We start from the raw sequence: 18,157 nt of genomic DNA on the forward strand, positions 1-18,157 counted from the left end.
CAGATCAGTCACACTGCGAATCCGCAAGTCTCTGCAATGAAGTTTTCTAACCACTTATCAGTTCATCTTACTCCAGAGTGGAGGACGAAGTATATAAACTACAAGGTAAGACATAGAATATTAGATTCCTTTACAACAAGCTGATCATAGGGGTTCCAAAGTGCCAGAAGCCAGGTAATCGCAAATGTACCATCGAGACGACCCGCTACAGCTGGGGCGTTGCTAGGGTCTTAAAAGATCAGGGGCACAAGCCCCGAGACATATGCCGCCCCCCCCCTCAAAAAATTTTTTCTTACATATATATATCGGAGATGTTATATATAGAAGACTAAAGCTCCTATAGCTGCACCGCTGGATAGAATTGGATGCATTGTCTCAGCAGGCAGTATCATACATGATAGGCTTAGATACATGGCCCCAGCAGATAGTATCACACATGATAGGCTTAGGGCTCATTCAGACGAGCGTGAGTCTCGTCCGTGTGCTATGCGTTGAAATAACACACAGCACATGGACCCTTTGATTTCAATGAGGCTATTCACACATGCCTGAGTTTTCACGCAGCGAATGTCCGTTGCGTGAGACTCACTACATGTCCTATAATAGTTTGTTTTTACGCACACAGTCGCCCAATAAAGTCAATACGTGCGTGAAAACCACGGACAGCACATGGACGAGATCCATGTGCTGCCCGTGTTTTACTCATCAATTACATTGAAAAAAAAAAAAGTGCTTGCAAGTGCGTGAAAAACACATGCCACACAACCAGATTTATGCACGGTTTTTTTACGTGGGTAAAGCGGCCACGCTCACGTGAATGTAGCCTTCGATACAGGGCCCCAGCATTAAGTATCCTTGTACTAACCCTCGGGAAAATTTTGCATTTCTGGGGCCCCAAGCAAAGTTATGTTTTGGGGCTCTAATCAAAGACACCTGTAGAGCATTCCCCACACAATGCCCCTGTATATAGTGTCCCTAACCCCCCTATATGGTCCCACACAGTCCCCCTGTCATACATCCCCCTTGAAGACTGTGCCATGCAGTCCCCTGTAGGTAGTCCCACATACCCACCTGGTCTCAGCAGACAGTATCACAGCTTAGATACATGGCCCCAGCGACGGTATCACACATGATAAACTTAGATACATGGCCCCAGCAGTAAGTATCCTTGTACTAATATATGTTCACCCCCCTCAAAAAAAAAAGTGTGTATATGTATGTACATATATATATATATATATATATATATATATATATGATATATGACATATGACAACATATCTGTAGCACTCTGACCCTATAGCTATGGATAGGATTAGATACAGGGCCCAGCTCGCTGACATTGCACTTTCAGCGCTGGACCCAGGAAAGGTAAGCATAATAATAGTTTTGCTTTTTTATCTGTTACAATTTTTTTTGGTGCGTTTGTTTTCTTACAGGCTCAGTTGTTGGACTACGTCAGATTCGAAGACTTCTTCGATGACGTCTTTTTTTATTCTCATTAAAATGGTTAACGAGGGTTGTGTGTTTTTTTTAAATTTCAATAAAATATATTTTTTATGTCCTTGTATTTTTTTAAACTTTATTACTGCGTCTATTACGAAGGTGTGGCTTAGTGTTAGCCGGTGCGGAGGCTAAGACTAACCCCCATTATTGCCCCAGTACCCACCACCACCAGGGGTTCCGGAACGATCCAGTACCCGACCATCTGTAGTGATGGACCCAGTACCCCTGGTGGCGGTGGGTACCTGGGTAATAATGTGGGTTAGTGTTAGCCTCTGCATCGGCTAACTTTAAGCCCCGCCTTAGTAATGGACGCTGTCAATCAGCCAGCAGCCATTACTAAGGTGGTAGTAATAAAGTTTCAAAGAAAATACAAAGACATAGATAAAATATTTTATTGAAATAAAACCCCCCACACAACCCTCTAACAATTTTATTGAAAATAGAAAAAAGCCGTCACCGAAGTAGTCCTCAAATCCGACGTAGTCCAACAACCGACCCTGTAAAAGAAAAACCAACACATTAGTAACACGTGGTAGGCGTAGACACAGGGCCCCAGCAGAAAGTATTCTTATACTGTATACGATTACTGTCTGCTGGTGCCCTGTATCTAATTCTACTATGTGGTAAGCTTAGATACAGGGCCTGTCCGACATGGGCTATGTATCTGCTAGACCCTGTATCTAAGCTTACCACAAGGCAGGCTTAGATACAGGACCCCAGCAGACTGTAATGTTACACTTAACCTCCTCTTTGGCTCCGGGTGCAGAGGATGTCCCAACACCATCATGCGTTGTGACATCATCCGCGGCGCACAGCGTCATGACGCGAGAAGACGTCAGGACTTCTGCTGCGGTCGGGAAGGAAGATGGGTAAGTATGTGCCGTTACTATAGTAACAGGGGCCCGTGTATGTGATTACATAGGCCCCAGTTACTATAGTAACTTTTACAGATGCGGTGCGGGCTGCGTCCTTCCAGGGCTACGTAGTGCAGAGTCTGAGGGGGAGGTGCGTAAAACATGTATTTTTGGCATTCTTCATCCCCTTGGCCCCTGCACAAAGCAGAACGAAATGTATAAGCTTGTCCAACTATCAAGTCACGGTTTGCGGATCAAAGTGCAGCGACATTTACTTACATTACTGCATCGCAGGCACTGTGTCGCGGCCAAGTTGCCTTTGCCGTTGCCTTTCCAATTCATGTTTTGTGTCTAGTATTGGCACTCAGTTCCATTGAAGTGAATAGGGCTGAGCTGCAATACCACATACAACCTGTGGACAGGTGTGGTGCTGTTTCTTGAAAAAAAGCAGTCATGTTTTTCTGCTCCCATACAGCCCCTCTGAAAGTAAGCAAGTATCTTAATACATGTTATGCCAAGTCCTACAGAGCAAGAGCCACTTTCTTCTCTTTCGCTAATAATGGGGTTGCAAGCAGGCAGCCCCCCTCTATGCTGGTCCGTATGCCGTAATAGAACATATTGATAGAGCTTGTCCTGTTGGGACAACCTCTTCAATGCTCATTTTGCATCAGGGGATAGGACACATTACACAAGTTTAATGGTGGTGGTGTTATAAGAGTAAGGCCTCATGCACACGACCGTGTTTTTGCGTCCGCAATTCCCCCGCAAATCCACGGGAGAATTGCGGACCCATTCATTTCTATGGGCCCATACACACTATCCGTGTTTTCACGGGTCTCCGCATGTCCGCACATCCGTGCCGCAGAAACTCCGGACATGTCCTATTATGGGCCGCAAATGCGGTGCGGACATGCCAATAGAAGTCAATGGGCCCGTGGAAATTGCGGATACACCGCCGTGTGTCATCCGCAGTTTGCGGATTTGCGGAAGTGTTGCTAGGCGACGACCGGAAATGACTTCTGTCGTCGTGAAGTCTGGAGACAGTGCATGAGAGCAGCAGAGAGCAGCATGGCTTCAATAAACGTAGAGAAACTAATCATCCTGGTCCAGCACAAGCCCTGTCTGTGGAATAAGCGGGTGGAAGAATATGCAGACAGGAATATGAAAGATCTTGCCTGGCAGGAGGTCTGCAGTGAGGTGCATCCTGAGTGGGAGAAGGCAACTAAAGTGCAAAAGAAGCGCATGGGTAAGTTTCACAACTTGATGCGGTTTCTGAGTACTCCTGTCATGTCATAATGACATGCCTGACGTTTTGATTGGTGGCGGTTGGATCACTGAAACACCCACCAATCGCTGAAATGAAGCTGCAGAAGTGCACGTGAGATTGTGGGGGTCTCATGGCTCTGAACAGCACCGATCAAAACGTGACATGTCACTATGAGGGTATGTTCCCACACACTAATTACGGACGTAATTAGTGGGTGTTTGACCTCTATTACGCACGCTAAATACGCTGCAATAGCGTTGACAAACATCTGCCCAGTGAAAGCAATGGGCTGACGTTTGTGTGTTCAAGCGGCGTGTATATTTACGCGTCAATAGACGCCCGCGTCAAAGAAGTGACCTGTCACTTCTTGTGCCATAATTGGAGCCGTTATTCATGGGCTCCTATGAAAATCATTTACGTCCGTAAAGGACGCTGCGTTAAAGCGCCAGCACATGCCTTTACGTCTGAAATTACGGGTGATGTTTTCTCCTGAAACCAGCAACGTCATTTCAGCCGTTACGGACGCTGTCGTGTGTGCACATGGAAAACGTGGCAAGTCTGCTGTAGTTTCTGCAACGTCGGAATTACCTGTCAAATATGCAAATGTAGGTGCAGATTTGTTTGCGGCATCATTTTAATATAATAAACCACATTTCCTAATATCTAGTAATGTACTCTTCTAAAATGTTGATCTGTGATTGGTTTATTTTATATCATAGTCGAAAACGTCAAAACACGCTGGAACACGTGCCGAGACCAATTCAAGCGTGAGATAAATGACAAGGGGAAGAGCGGAGACGGACGTCTGAAAAAAAAGCCATACATGTACACCAAACAACTTTCGTTTCTTCTTGATGTAATGCAGGTTGGCCCGTAAGTATTGCTTATATACTTTGACCATTGTAGTCTGCCCATGTAGCCAGTTGTGTAAGTACCGCTGTAGCAGCCGTAGCGACTGCTACGGGGACCGCGGCATGAGGGGACTCCACCATGTCCGGAGGCTCCGCTAGCAGCCGCTATGACGGCTACAGCGGGACGCAACTGAACACTACGGCTGAGCAGGGAGGTATCTCCCCGCTCTGACATTAAACAACAGACATGTATCCCCTAACCACTGAATCGGGGATACATGTGTGATCGCTGGCATTGACAGGGAGAACGGGGGACAGAAACTACACTGAACTTCTCCATCCCAAACCTCGTACTTTCGCCAGCTCCGTCAAAATGAATGGAGCCAAAGTCGTGCTTGTGCGCATACATAACCAGCGCTCCTTTCAATTTTTGGGAGATGTGCAGACGACAGAACTTAAGGGGACTTTCAGTCCCCCCTTCACCCTATCGCTGCCAGCGATAAGGCATGTATTTGTAGGACACACTATAGGTGGCATTTGTCCGGGGGGCGGGTAGGGGGGCCTGTATGGCGTTAGCGGCATACATCCCCCTCACTAGATAACGCCGTACAGTCCCCCTATAGATAACGCCATATAGTACCCCGGTAGATAATGCCATACAGTGTACAGTGTGGGGCTGTATGGCGTTATCTACAGGGGTGGGGGCAGCAAAAAAGGCACTATCTACAAGGGGGGGGGTTACACCCAGTGGAGGGATGGCCCCAGTCAAAACTTTGCTATGCGGCCCTGTCTTTCCTAGTTAGGGCTCTGCATGTAGTGATGCATACATAGTGTATTTGCCCAGCTGTAGACATGACGTTAAATTACTACAAAAATTCCCTAACATTATGTTTTCATTTTCAAACAGAACCAAGGATAATCTGGAGGAAGAAGAAGACTCTGATGAGACTCAAATTGAAGAGCCTGACGTAGCTTTGGGGACTGCTAGGTCCACTTCCACTCCTGTGACAGCGGAACCAACAACAGTGGATAATCCAGTCTGTGCCGCGGAGGAAGAAATTATCCCCCGAGGTAAACGTCGACGTTCTGCCAAAGGTCCAACACGTACAGAGCCAAGGCAGGAAGTCGACTTGCGTGTATTAGAGCACTTAGAGAAAAGAGCTACTGAAACTGAAGAGGGCACCTTCTGTCGCGCTCTCTCTAATATTCTTAAAAGAGTGCCAATTTCCAGACAGATAAGGTGCCAAACAGCACTAATGGAAGTCGTGGAAATATTTGCGACACATCCTGACCCACGTGCAATGCATCAGGCCATCGAGTTTCATAGACGGGGGTGTGATGCAAGCACCTTCAACTCTGTCCCTCCAGCACCTGCAGCAACCGCGCAAGGCATCCAGCATCCGTCATATGTAGACTCAATGCCGCTATTCAGTCACGATCGTTCAGTTTATGGCATGCCAGGACCTTCTCAGCAACAGTATGGGCACATGCAGCAGGGGGAGTCAGTTCCACGACCACATCATGAACCTGCACCTTCGCAATCCTTCTACAATTTATAATTTACTTATATAACATAGTTTTGTTTATGTTTGTTGACACTATTTTATGCAAGAAATAAAATACGTTTATAGTTAATTATGTGTTTGTCTTTATTATTATTGCAAAACATAATGAGGTATTGGTCTGCATTTCTGCCAAATGCAAATAATCGCTTTTTTTTTTTTTTTAATTAATAAAGAATTAAAAAAAAAAAAACAGAAATACATTAGCTCGCAACCCGCGTCAAGGGTCCTCATTCTCTTGCGAGTCCCTACTCTACTACTGCAACTTTAACTACTAACATTTGTAACATAAACCGGAAATACAACAGTCCCTCTCAAATTTTAATTTGGCAGACAAAGCACATCCCTTTGCCAAGGAACTGCTCCCTCAGGTGATACAAAATAGTCTGTATACAAATTACGGACTGCCAGTCCAGACACTCCAGGTCTTCTATGTGGTGTGTAGTCCAAAGGGATGTAATTAGTAGAGAAATGGTTCAGCTCTGCGTCCACTGCCGACTCATGAATCCTCAGAAAATTGTGGAGGACAACACAGGCTTGGATAACCTTTGTCACATTTTCAGGATTCATCTGAATGGAGCTCTGGAACACACGCCACTTGCTGCTTAGAATTCCGAAGGCGCACTCCACATACCGTCTTGCACGTGTAAGGCGGTAGTTAAAAATGCGCCTCTGTTCATCTAAGCCACGCCTAGGGAATGGACGCATCAGGTGAGGGGACAGTCCGAAACCTTCATCACCCACAATGACAAAGGGTGCTGGTGGTCCTGTAGATCCTGGAAGCTGTCTAGGTTCCGGAAGGTCGAGCTGGTTAGATGCTAGCCGTTCACCCATTCTGGAAGCCCTGAAGATGCCAGCATCCGCAGAGCTTCCATAGGCCCCAATATCGACAATTATAAACCGATAGTCACTGTCAGCCAAGGCCAACAGCACCACCGAGAAAAACTGCTTATAATTAAAATACTGAGACCCTGAGTGAGCAGGCTTTTTTACGCGGATGTGCTTACCATCCAGCGCACCAACACAGTTGGGAAACTGTGCTGATTGGAAGAAGCCATCGGCAATCCGAATCCAGTCCTCTGGCTTGGGCTTTGGCATAACTGCTGCTCGAAGTCGCTGCCAGATGACTTCGCAGGTAAGCCTGACAATCTTCGAAATAGTGGAGCACCCCAGCAGAAACTGGAAATGTAGCGAGGCAAAGGAGTTGCCGGTAGCAAGAAATCTGTAAAAAAAAAAAAAAAACATATATATCAAAATATGCACAGACAGGAAAAATATCTGCAACACGGTGGCAAGGCGGCAATATGAACAGGGGACAAGTATACTAATATTGTTTGCAGGGTAGAGACATGTCGTAGAAGGGGATTTAGGTTTTCTTACCTCAGAGTGACGATCAGGCGTTCCTCTGGAGAAATGCAACGTCTCATGGTGGTGTCCTGGAAGATCAGTCCAGGACGAAGGTCCGCCAGCAGACAGTCAAAAGTTTGCACGGACATACGGCAGTAGCTGAGGAACTTGTCCGGGTGCTGCCGCAGGTCTGAGTACAGCATGTTAAAATGCCCCTTCCTAAGCCGTTGTGAGATAATGGGGTGAACCCAATATCTCCTCCTCCTCCTCGGTTCTTCGTCCAGCATTGGTGGTTGCTGTCCAAATCGCCTGGAGAGGAGCCAGTGCAGGAGTACATCATCCACATCATCAGAAGACATGTTCGCAGTGAGTAAAACTGACAAAAACCACAGCTATATCAGCAGCGCAATCTCACTGAACTCGCACAAAGCAAAGATCAGGGAAAATGCAGCAGGAAATGGCTCCAGAGCGATCATGTGACCTTCTTAGGGGGTTTGACCAAGCTTTTGGCATCCTGTTTAAAAGTCCTTTTTTTTTTTTTTTTTTTTTTCATCCGCATTTTTGCGGATTACATACGGATGAACTGCGGACTACATACGGATGAACTGCGGACTACATACGGATGAACTGCGGATGACATTCCACGGAACACGGTCCTGGAAATTGCGGACCAGAATAACACCACGGTCGTGTGCATGAGGCCTAAGGGAAACCCCAGTAAAAACGGAGCCTCCCATTGTCATTTGTGTTATGGTAGTGCTCATTTCACTCAAATCTCGATCTCTACAATGATTATGTTTCAAGTTTTCTAAAAATAAAATAAAGTGGAGAATCCCTCGAAGAGCAGTTACAACACACCGCCCCTTTAAATTTCTAACAAGGTATTTGCATATATAGGTCTATATTACAAAAACGCGTCTTTCACGTTCATTTACTTTAACGTTCCCCGTAAACTCTTCTTGTAACTGGAAGTCATTGCTCTCGCATTTAGTTTTTATGCATTGTAAATAAGGAGAGGTTTATTCTTTAAGGAGGATATTATGGCTGAAGCGTCTTCGCAAGACGTCGCAGAATAATCTTATTTTGTACCAAAATAAACTGAGGGGAGATGTATTTTATGGGAGAGACGGGAGATTTCTCACCTGCAGTTCTATATGCAAATGAAAAGCAATGTAATGTTTATAGTCTTGGGTTTGGGTGTATTGTATATACAATTATTAGCTATTTAAATTCTGTAAAAGTGCATATTGTAAAAATGTTATGCATGTTACATATTTAAAATGTATCCCCCAAGGCTGCTCCAGGCAGCGGCTCCGAACGCGCTCACCACGTCTCCACCAACTATAAAAAGATAAACACACAGCAGAAAGTTGGAGTGGGATGTAGTTGCTATATAAAGACAACAATGGAGGAGATTTATCAAACCTGGTGCAAAGGAAAAGTGGACCAGTTGCCCATAGCAACCAATCAGATTCCAGCTCTTATTTATCAGGGGCACTTTGTAAAATGAAAGCAGTGATCTGATTGGTTGTTCTGGACAACTGCTTCATTTTTCTCTTGCACTAGTATTGTTAAATATCCCCCATTGTTTTCTCTTTCTATAGAAACTATATCCGACTCCAACTTGATCTTCACCTTGGTCTCTCCTGCCAACCCTCATTATTTTTAAACACCACATACTATATGTAAAAACTATAAGGAAGATTTAGCTAAACAGTCCTTGTTTTCCATCGCAGCCAATCACAGCTCAGCTTTCATTTTTCCTGAGCAGGTTAAGCAATATAAGCGTAGCACTGATTGGTTGCAATGGGCAACAAAGACGGTTTTACTGGACAGTTTTGATAAATGAGAACCCTATATCTGTGCATACTATGGGGCAGATTTATCAAAATTGCCCATCAGAAAATCTAGCCTTGTTGCTTATAGCAACCAATCACAGTGCAGCTTTCATTTTTCCAGAGCAGTTTAGGAAATAAAAGCTGAACTGTGATTGGTTGCTATGGCAAACAAGGCCCGTCTTTCTGTTAGATAATCTGCAGGGGAGAAAAAGAAAAAAAAATGCACGGCGCCACCATAGTGCAGATAAAATAATGTTTAAAGGAAAAAAAACAAAGGTGAGGTATAAGCTCACCTATAAGGGTTGTGCTTGGCCAGGCACAACTCTAATGCGTGCATGAGTTAATGTGGAAATAGCTGCTTCTGTTAGATAATTACATACATAAAAGGGTAGTGCCTAATTTATCAAGGCGGTCTTTTACTGGCAGCCATTTTGGAGGTGCTGGTGGAATTGTCAGCATATAGTATAGAAGTAGACCATGCTATTTCCACATGAGTGTGACGACTCAAGATGGTCACCACTGGCCACAACTATTGGTAATGGAGTCGTCTCATCAAAACAAGCCCCGTTCATAAGCCCTAATAGCGCAACTGGTCGTCGTAGAGGGGGTCCCTACCTAATGAGCTGGAGCGGAGAGTCCCTAAGTTAGTGGGACACCTAGTTTGGTGGACATGGCCGTCCATGAATCCCATGGTTGGCCATTCATTAGAATGTCTGGCATATAATACTACGATTCCCATTCATAACTACATGAAAATTCCTCCAGTGATCGCGGATCACCAGAAAGATCAGCTGATTGCTGGGGCGGCTGTTTTAAGAGAATGGGTTGTCATGATGAGACAGGCTATATTGCACTATGTCAAAGAACATTTCCCCAATATGGCCATTACAGCTCCCACTGGGCTGATCAGTCACCCAGCTTTTTAAGGCCCTTTTACAACAGCCAATTAGCGGGCAAACGAGCGTTCACAGAACTGATCATTGCCCTGTATAAACAATACGATCAGCCGATAAACGACTAAACGCTCGTTCATCGGCTGATCGTATTGTTTATGCAGCATTAAAACATCATCATTGTCGGCAGCACATCTCCCTGTATAAACGTAAAAAGAAGTGTATGGGGACGAGTGACCGTTATATATATATATATAACCTTTAGGCTAGGGCTTCACGGCTACTTTGACTGCAACACAGGTCGCGTGGCCAAAGATCGCTGTGCGCCCTTCAGTGCATTGCACGTATGGAAAGTCAGTGTGGCTGCGTTGTGTCACGCAGGTTGACACGACCCGGCAGTAGCAAGAAATCCAGCAGGTTTAGATTTCTTGCAACTGTTGGGTCGCGGTCATGGATATCTTTGGGTCGCAATGTGGCCACATTGACTTTTTTTTACGTGTGATGCTGGAAGGGGCACACCGATCTTTGTAATCGCCACCTGTGTTGCGGCCAAAGTCACCGTATAGCCCTAGCCTTACTTTCCATTCCAGTCTTCTCTTGTCAGCAGGGGGCCCCGCAACGGTTTCCTTCAAGCAGACACAGCAGGCCACTGGGCAGCGTCAGGACCTCGTATGCGCCGTGGCACAGATGACCTAATGTGGCAGTCTGAGGGAATCCAGGGTGGGCCCCCTTTTTTTCCGGGCCCGGTCACACCCACTGCTACCGTGATTGTTACACCAATGCTGGGCAGGCAAATCTCATGGGTGTCCCGCGTTCTGACAAGATACTCATCCTTACCCTCTCCTTATTCCTGCGGTCCTCTTCACTTCAAAGCACTGCTGTAGACAATGTCCATCTTGGCACAGGGGCCAGCGGTGGTACAATGTCTGTAGCGGCGCCCGGGAGTGAAGTAAACTGCAGGATGGGGGGGGAGAGAGAGGAGTATCTGCATGTCTGGTCTGGGGTCTGTATTACTTTAGGGCGTCTATATTTGTTTAAGAAATCTGTATTTATCTTTGGGTATGATGAAGGTTGTCATCTGCACGGGGTTTGATTTTAATGCCGTCATTTGGGGCACGTCTTATAAAAACGGACGACACGTAAGGAAAAAAATATGTGTGTCTTTTTTACAATATCAAACATTGGTAGGAGCTGTGTCAATGTTTAACCACTTCGAGATAACTTAACATTCATGTTCCTATCTCCATCATTATGATGTCCCAGCAATCTCCTCTCGTGTTCTCTCCTTCTAGGCACTAAAGGATGTGCTGTATGCGGCCGCTGATAAAAGCTTTGCTCCAGAAGGTAAGATTAGCCCAATAGTGGTTTCCATGCAGAAAGATAACACCTGTATACAAAGCTGACCTGTCAGACATCTGTGGAGATACAGCGCCTTCCGCAGTTCTTATGTTATCTCTACCCCAAAATGTAAGCGAAAACGGACAGCAGCAATGTACAATGCTGTATAAGTGACTAACGTAGTGCGAAACGTAACATGACATCAGAGTAATTAAACAGCATTCCCGCTTTAAAAAAAATAATTCATTACACCTGTTTCTGGGGAAGCGGTCACCCAGCTTTCCAAGATTCTTGAATGGCAAGCCAGCCTAGTTATGTTGAGATATAGCAACAGCGGATATATAAATGCATAACTATCCTAGTCAGCCATTCAGGAATCTATGAAAGTTTGGTATATAAAGCTTAAAGGGGTTGTCCACTACCGGACAACCGATGACCTATCCACCAGATAGGTCATCAGTGTATGATTATTGTGGGACCGACACCTGACCCCCTCACCAATCAGCTGCCTCTGGATGTCATTGCAAAGTATGCAGTGTACGGAGCCGGAAGCAGTTTGCTCCGTACATTGCATAGCGGCCGTGCTGCAGAACTGCAACTCTGCTCCTTTTCACTTGAATAGAAGCAGTACTGCAGCTTGGCAGCTATTACGTGACCGGAGCGGACTGCTTCCAGCATAGACGTACGGTGCCCAGAGCAGCCAATCAGTACGGGGTCCAGGTGTCGGACCCGCACCGATCATACACAGATGACCTATCCAGTGGATAGGTCATCAGTTGTCCAGGAGCGGAAAACCCCTTTAATCATCTAATATACTTTGTGTATAAATTCCTCACGATTTTTGAAGACCTCTTCTTGTAGTCATTGAATGTAGTTTACCCCCCCCTAGGATGAGAAACTGTCCGGGTCATGTGATGGTCACACAGGTGCAAGGTGCGTAACAGTTATCAGTGGGGTCTCTTGTAGCGAGCCGTGCACCTGTGTGATAGTTACATGACCAGGACAGATTTTCACCCTCTGGAAGCAAACAATGAAGGTTTCCATTCAATGACAACAAGCCTAGATCATTCATATACATATGTATATGCAATGCCAAGTCCTAGTTACAAAGTGGTATATACGATGTATTACCTGTGATCTTTCTGGCTTTGCGCTTCCCTCACGGTCCTGCTGCTCGGGTCCAGAAGGTTAGTTGAAGGAGAAATGAAGCCGCTCAGTTGTGCTATTTCTGAACCTCCGCAGATGGTTGTGAAGTTTGACTCAGATTGGGCAAAATGCCATGTAATAACTGTTGAAAAACAAGGACATAAAATATTAACAACACAGCACAATAGGATTTTAATTTAGCTTCTGAAATGAATTGGTCTATAGCAGAATGCCAAATGGTCAGGAGGCGCTCATTGTGCAGTGATACTATTCCTAGCACAATATGGGTATATATTTATATAGCGGCAACGTATAATATAGCTCAATGGTACATGATGAAGGCGAGATGTAGGAGGCACCCATTCACTGCCAATGTGGATGTACTTGGAGCTTTCACCGGATAAGATAAATTAACACGGTCTAAGTGCTCCGCCAACTTTTTCTTCCGGGGCCTCACCATCAGTTGACATCGATACCAAAAGATGGACATGTACAGGTGATGTGGATCGGGTGTAGCAGCACATTTCTTAGGTGCCACAGTGCCCCCATAACAGTGCCAACCACTGGGTGATTTCTGATGAAGTGATCTGTGAAAAAGATGCTCTGCCAGGACAGGAGCATCATGTTCTGGGACAGTAGGACTTTACTACTGAATCTATTGCCATTTCGGAGGCATCAAGAACAGTCACCATTGAGGCCTACCTCACAATTTGAGAAGCACTGCCCCAAGGTCTACTACCAGTCTGAAAAAAAAATCAGGTACAGGTTCCTACCAAGAGAACTATCCCCATCATTGTAATGTAACTTGCTTTCCTCCCACATTCTCATCCATTGCAGGAGAAAAGGCCAGGAGAACTCTTGGCCAGTCTCACCCAGCATGTCGTGGTATCTCCATGTTGGAAACCTTCATAGGGTTACACTACCAATGGCAAAGGTAGATGTGGTCAACTAGACGAAGACCTTACTAGGTTCCTACCAAGGCAATCTTTACACAGTAACTTCTTTGCCCCACCTTCCTATCTCTTGTAGGAGAGAAGGTCAGGATGACCCTCCGACCAATTTCATCCAGGCCTTATTTGCTAATGTTATGGTATTTTCTCACTATAACCTTAAAATAGTGTTACACCATCTATGGAGAAGGTGAATGAGGTCAACAAGGCTGAAATTTTCCTCACTTCGCATCGTAGCGGTGTCTGGAGCTGCATTGGCCTAGGATCAGGAGCACTTCTAACCACAGAGACAAGCTGGAAAGGAGATATAGAGAGAGAGATATATATATATATATATATATATATATATAAAAGCAGAGGATTGGAGCAGCACTGTGAACAAATGCCTGACTAGGCTGGTGCAAAGCTTCAAAAATAAAGGAGTGACCTCTCCTTATGTGTTAGATATCCAAAAAAGAGAACGTGAAGCCGCACTCAAATAAAGTGAATTTATTCATCCAACATGGAACCACAACGTTTCACCTCCTCTATGAAGGCATTTTCAAGTCGAAATGCCTTCATAGAGGAGGTGAAACGTTGTGGTTCCATGTTGGATGAATAAATTCACTTTATTTGAGTGCGGCTTCACGGTCTCTTTTTTGGATATATATATATATATATAGAGATATATATATATATATATATAGTGAAAAAGTAGGTACTTCTCACTATTTTTTCCCAGTAGGAAGGAAGGTCTCCGTAGATATGATGGTCAATTCTGAAGGCCAAATCTAAGTGATATCTTCTGTTATCTACAAGATACAGGAGGGCAGCTGCCTCACGCATCACCAATATGCAGAAAAATAATACATAAGGCACCTGCGGGACCCATAAATGAAACCTTTATGGTCCTTAAACTCAAAGACAAAAACTAAAAGTTTAGGGTAGAATGTCCAGGAGTTGCCCTTTGAAGATACAATAGTATATGCAAGCCAACACCAGGCCTCATTTTCATCAGGGAACCTTAGTTGAGTTGTTTACTATGCAATAGGTTTGTGGCCACCAGCGGGTGACCATGCTGGATCTTCACAAGATCATGAAGACTTGGCGTAGTCACCTCACATTGAGCTATAGGGTCGGTTGTACTTATTCATACATTTTCCGGACCCAGTAAGAGGAAGGTTGTGTCTGGGACCCGGATTCCCTACACAGTATTATTATTTTTTCCTACTGTAGTATCTAAAGGGGTGAAGGGGACCAAAGTCGCAGCCAATAAGAAGACAGCTGCAGCTCCTGGTATAGTGGAGTCTACAAATAAATATTTTAATGTTCATTTTTATATACACAAGATCATGTATTACATCTGTATAATGACCTAATAAATCTGAACTAAAGGGTGTCAGTTGTGAAAAATATCTTGCCACATATGCTGCTTTCTTTGAAAAACAGCGCCACTCTTGTCCATAGGCGGTGTCCAGTAATGCAGCTCAGATCCATTTACTTAAATGGGGCTAAGCTTCAGTACCACACACACACAGCCCATGGTCACGCATGGCGCTATTTATGGAAGAGAGCACCTATGTTATACTAACAGGTAAAAATACCGCAGACCGTATTTGGCCAGGCGAGTGCCGCGTCGCCCGGATGTTCAACATTCTATTTCATATCTGCAAAATAGATCACATTTTTCTTTTGTCATTTTTTTTTATTTCACCCCTATGACAAATGGCATTTAATGCGAGAATGGTTGTGTTAATGTCGTCTCTGGCATTCTGTTAAAATATGGTACATCACTAAATAATTGAGCTGGCGAGACAAGTCGGGATTGTATGGTTCCTCCGCAGTGTAATTAATAGTCTTACGATTAAATATGAAATCATTCCCTACCATCAATAATGTAGACACTCGGGGAGAAGCTCCGTTACTTCATTTTACTGGTGCATGCTTGAAGCAGACACACAGAACTCTATTTACACAGCCAAATCATCTTCACTTTAATTTTTATTTAAATTTTTTTTTGTCCTAAAAGAAAGAACTTCTTGGTCAGGTTCCCATAAAGCTCAGGTGCCGCAGCATGGTACATGTGCCACCTAGGTTTGTATAGTCAGCAGGATGTGTATGCTTTATAGCATCTGAATTGAATGGGAGTCAATTGACAGAAAAGTGTCCATAGATTGTAACTCTGTAGTCCATTTAGACCTAAGGCCCCATGCACACGACCGTAGATTTCATCCGTGATTATGGACCGTGATTCCGGACCCATTCATTTCTATGGCCGACGGACACCTTCCTGTATATTTACGGGAAGGTGTCCGTGCCATACAAACCTTCAGTAAAAAATTGGACGTCCTATTTTTTAATTTTTACGGACCGTGCGCCCATACTTTATAATGGGAACACGGTCCGCAAATGCGGATGACTGTCCACAGCCGGCTGTGCCCGTAATCACGGACCGTGATTACGGACACGGTCGTGTGCATGGGGCCTAAGACCCATGGATGCTCCATCTAAATCTAAACTTTAAAAAAACAAGCACATACAGTACATCAATTGAGAATCTTTACTGAATGACACAGCCATTTCGTTTTGGTACTCAGTAGGGATCAATGAGTTCTCTGACATGTTAGACTACAGGTGGAATCCCCCTTTAAGCTCAAAGTCTTAGACTTAATTGCCCTGTGGTCAGTGTAGACCTAATAAAAACTAATCTAAACTAAGGCAACCATCACTAAAGCCCCTATTACACTGGACGATTTTGTCCGTTGCGCGTTGCAGTGAGCGCCGATCAACGATACATCGTTGATCGGCGCTCGTTTGCTCCTGTCACAAGGAACTATGTAGGACGACGATCGGTCGTTACTCTGATCGGTCGTTACTCTGATCGGTCGTTACTCTGATCGGTCGTTACTCTGATCGGTCGTTACTCTGATCGGTCGTTACTCAGATTGCTCGTCCCCATACATTATTATCATGTCGGCAGCGCGTCTCCCTGTTTACACACCAGGATGTGCTGCCGACAACGATAATATTTAACTTTTTTAAAACGATACGATCAGCAGATGAACGAGCATTTGCTACACAGGTCAATTATCGGCAACGAGCATTCTATGAACGCTTGTCTGCACGATAATCACCCAGTGTAAACCCCCCTTAACACCAGCGCAGAATCTTTACTGGATGACATAGCCCGTTCCTTTTGATAGTCAGTAGGAATCACATCTCATTGATACCTACCAATTTTATTCTAAGACATGTCCGAGGATAAATACGGGTGGAATCCCCCTTGGAAAGTAGATTTAGAACGAATATAGATCTAAAAAAATCGAAACACTGTCTCTTTAAATGATGTGAAACGGATGGTAATCCCCATCTATAATTGCCAGGATTCTAATCTTCTAGCGGGTAACCTATGTAAAATATGAAATTGTGACACATCAGGAGGCGGTTTTAGTCAAGCAAAAAGGAACAAAAAAAAAAACCACCTTACAAATCCTTCATTTCTAATAAATTCTGTCTGGGAAGCCGCCGCTTTAACATTGTCTGTTAATCTATAAATGTTGCTGAATGCGCTATACATAATCCATCAATCCTACAGCCTTAATAAGTCTTCTTTGTACATGAAATCCCCGCTGGCCTCTGAAATTGTTTATATATCCCAATTGTTATTCTTCCTTCCACCTGGGTGTACCCGTAGAATACCAAGAGAGGCAGCCTGCAAATTGCCAAGTCCATTAAATTTAATATCGCTGCCTTATATTGCTCCCATATGTGCTAATGTGTAGCGTAAGCTTAAACATTAATTGCATCATCTTGCGAAGTTTCTTAGCCGCTCGTAAGATTAGGCCCGGCTAATAACCATCCTTTTATAATGACTCCTTGTAAGGCGATTGCATCAGATCAAATTACATTTTTTGGTTTTTAATCCATTATGGTGGCCGCGAGCAATTGTCCTCACCTCATATAACAACCTCCATATCTGATATTTACCTTGAGGATATTATAGGATGAGAATATGAAGTTGTTCCTACTATAGAGCATTTCCTAGCGTCCATGAAGTCAGCAAGCACAACCCACCATTGTATATACTTCCATTAATCCTTAGTTTCCCGCTTTAAAGCATTGTCTGGTTTAGAAAGATCAATTTCAAAGACCCTATTAGGCCGTTCTATTAAAAGAGGGGTCCCCGATTCAGCCATAAGCAGCTGCCAAGAGCGTCTTTCTTTGGAGGACCTGGCATGTCCATGCATTACGCAGACAACCAATTGATTTAAATTGCTCCGATGTAATTCGTTATTTCCCCTGTGGTGGCGCTGCAGGGGAATTAAAGACTTACTGTCGAGTTCTCTCGCACGGATTAAAGTTTACCGTCAGGGGATTCTTTTAATACAAAGGGATTGTCCTAAAGACCACCCACCTTATTACCTTTGGCCTAAAATGTATGTAGCACAATAAAACGAATGACATTTCGAGGAAGTTGTCTATAGTCACTGGTGATTCATTACCTGAGTGTGGTAATGCACACAATTGATTAGGACTATGGACAAACATCATATAATATGTATGGAACGCTGCAGGCAAAATTAATGCAAGGATTGATGTCTAGTGCAGGGATTGAGGGGGAGGAGC

General features: G+C 44.4%; 1 protein-coding gene and 1 long non-coding RNA gene across 3 annotated transcripts in view; one reads left to right on the plus strand and one right to left on the minus strand.

The window, feature by feature from the left end:
* Window positions 1-18,157, minus strand: part of LOC142659240 (uncharacterized) — a 48,487-nt gene that overhangs the window by 9,766 nt on the left and 20,564 nt on the right. The window contains exons 3-4 of one of the 2 annotated variants that reach the window (XR_012850289.1): window positions 16,766-16,938; window positions 12,588-12,744 (exon numbers count right to left, since the gene is read on the minus strand). This is a non-coding gene — a long non-coding RNA (uncharacterized LOC142659240). The remainder of the gene's footprint in view (window positions 1-12,587; window positions 12,745-16,765; window positions 16,939-18,157) is intronic. The other variant, XR_012850290.1, reaches the window with a different exon arrangement.
* LOC142659238 (solute carrier family 53 member 1-like) overlaps window positions 9,419-18,157 on the plus strand; it is a 53,322-nt gene continuing 44,583 nt past the window's right edge. Inside the window, exons 1-2 of the mRNA XM_075835152.1 lie at window positions 9,419-9,501; window positions 11,411-11,462. Of these exons, the coding sequence (XP_075691267.1) occupies window positions 9,478-9,501; window positions 11,411-11,462 (76 nt within the window). The 5' untranslated portion in view covers window positions 9,419-9,477. The remainder of the gene's footprint in view (window positions 9,502-11,410; window positions 11,463-18,157) is intronic.

This window comes from Rhinoderma darwinii, chromosome 8 (genome assembly GCF_050947455.1).
Source record: "Rhinoderma darwinii isolate aRhiDar2 chromosome 8, aRhiDar2.hap1, whole genome shotgun sequence".
Taxonomy (NCBI): Eukaryota; Metazoa; Chordata; class Amphibia; order Anura; family Rhinodermatidae; genus Rhinoderma; species Rhinoderma darwinii.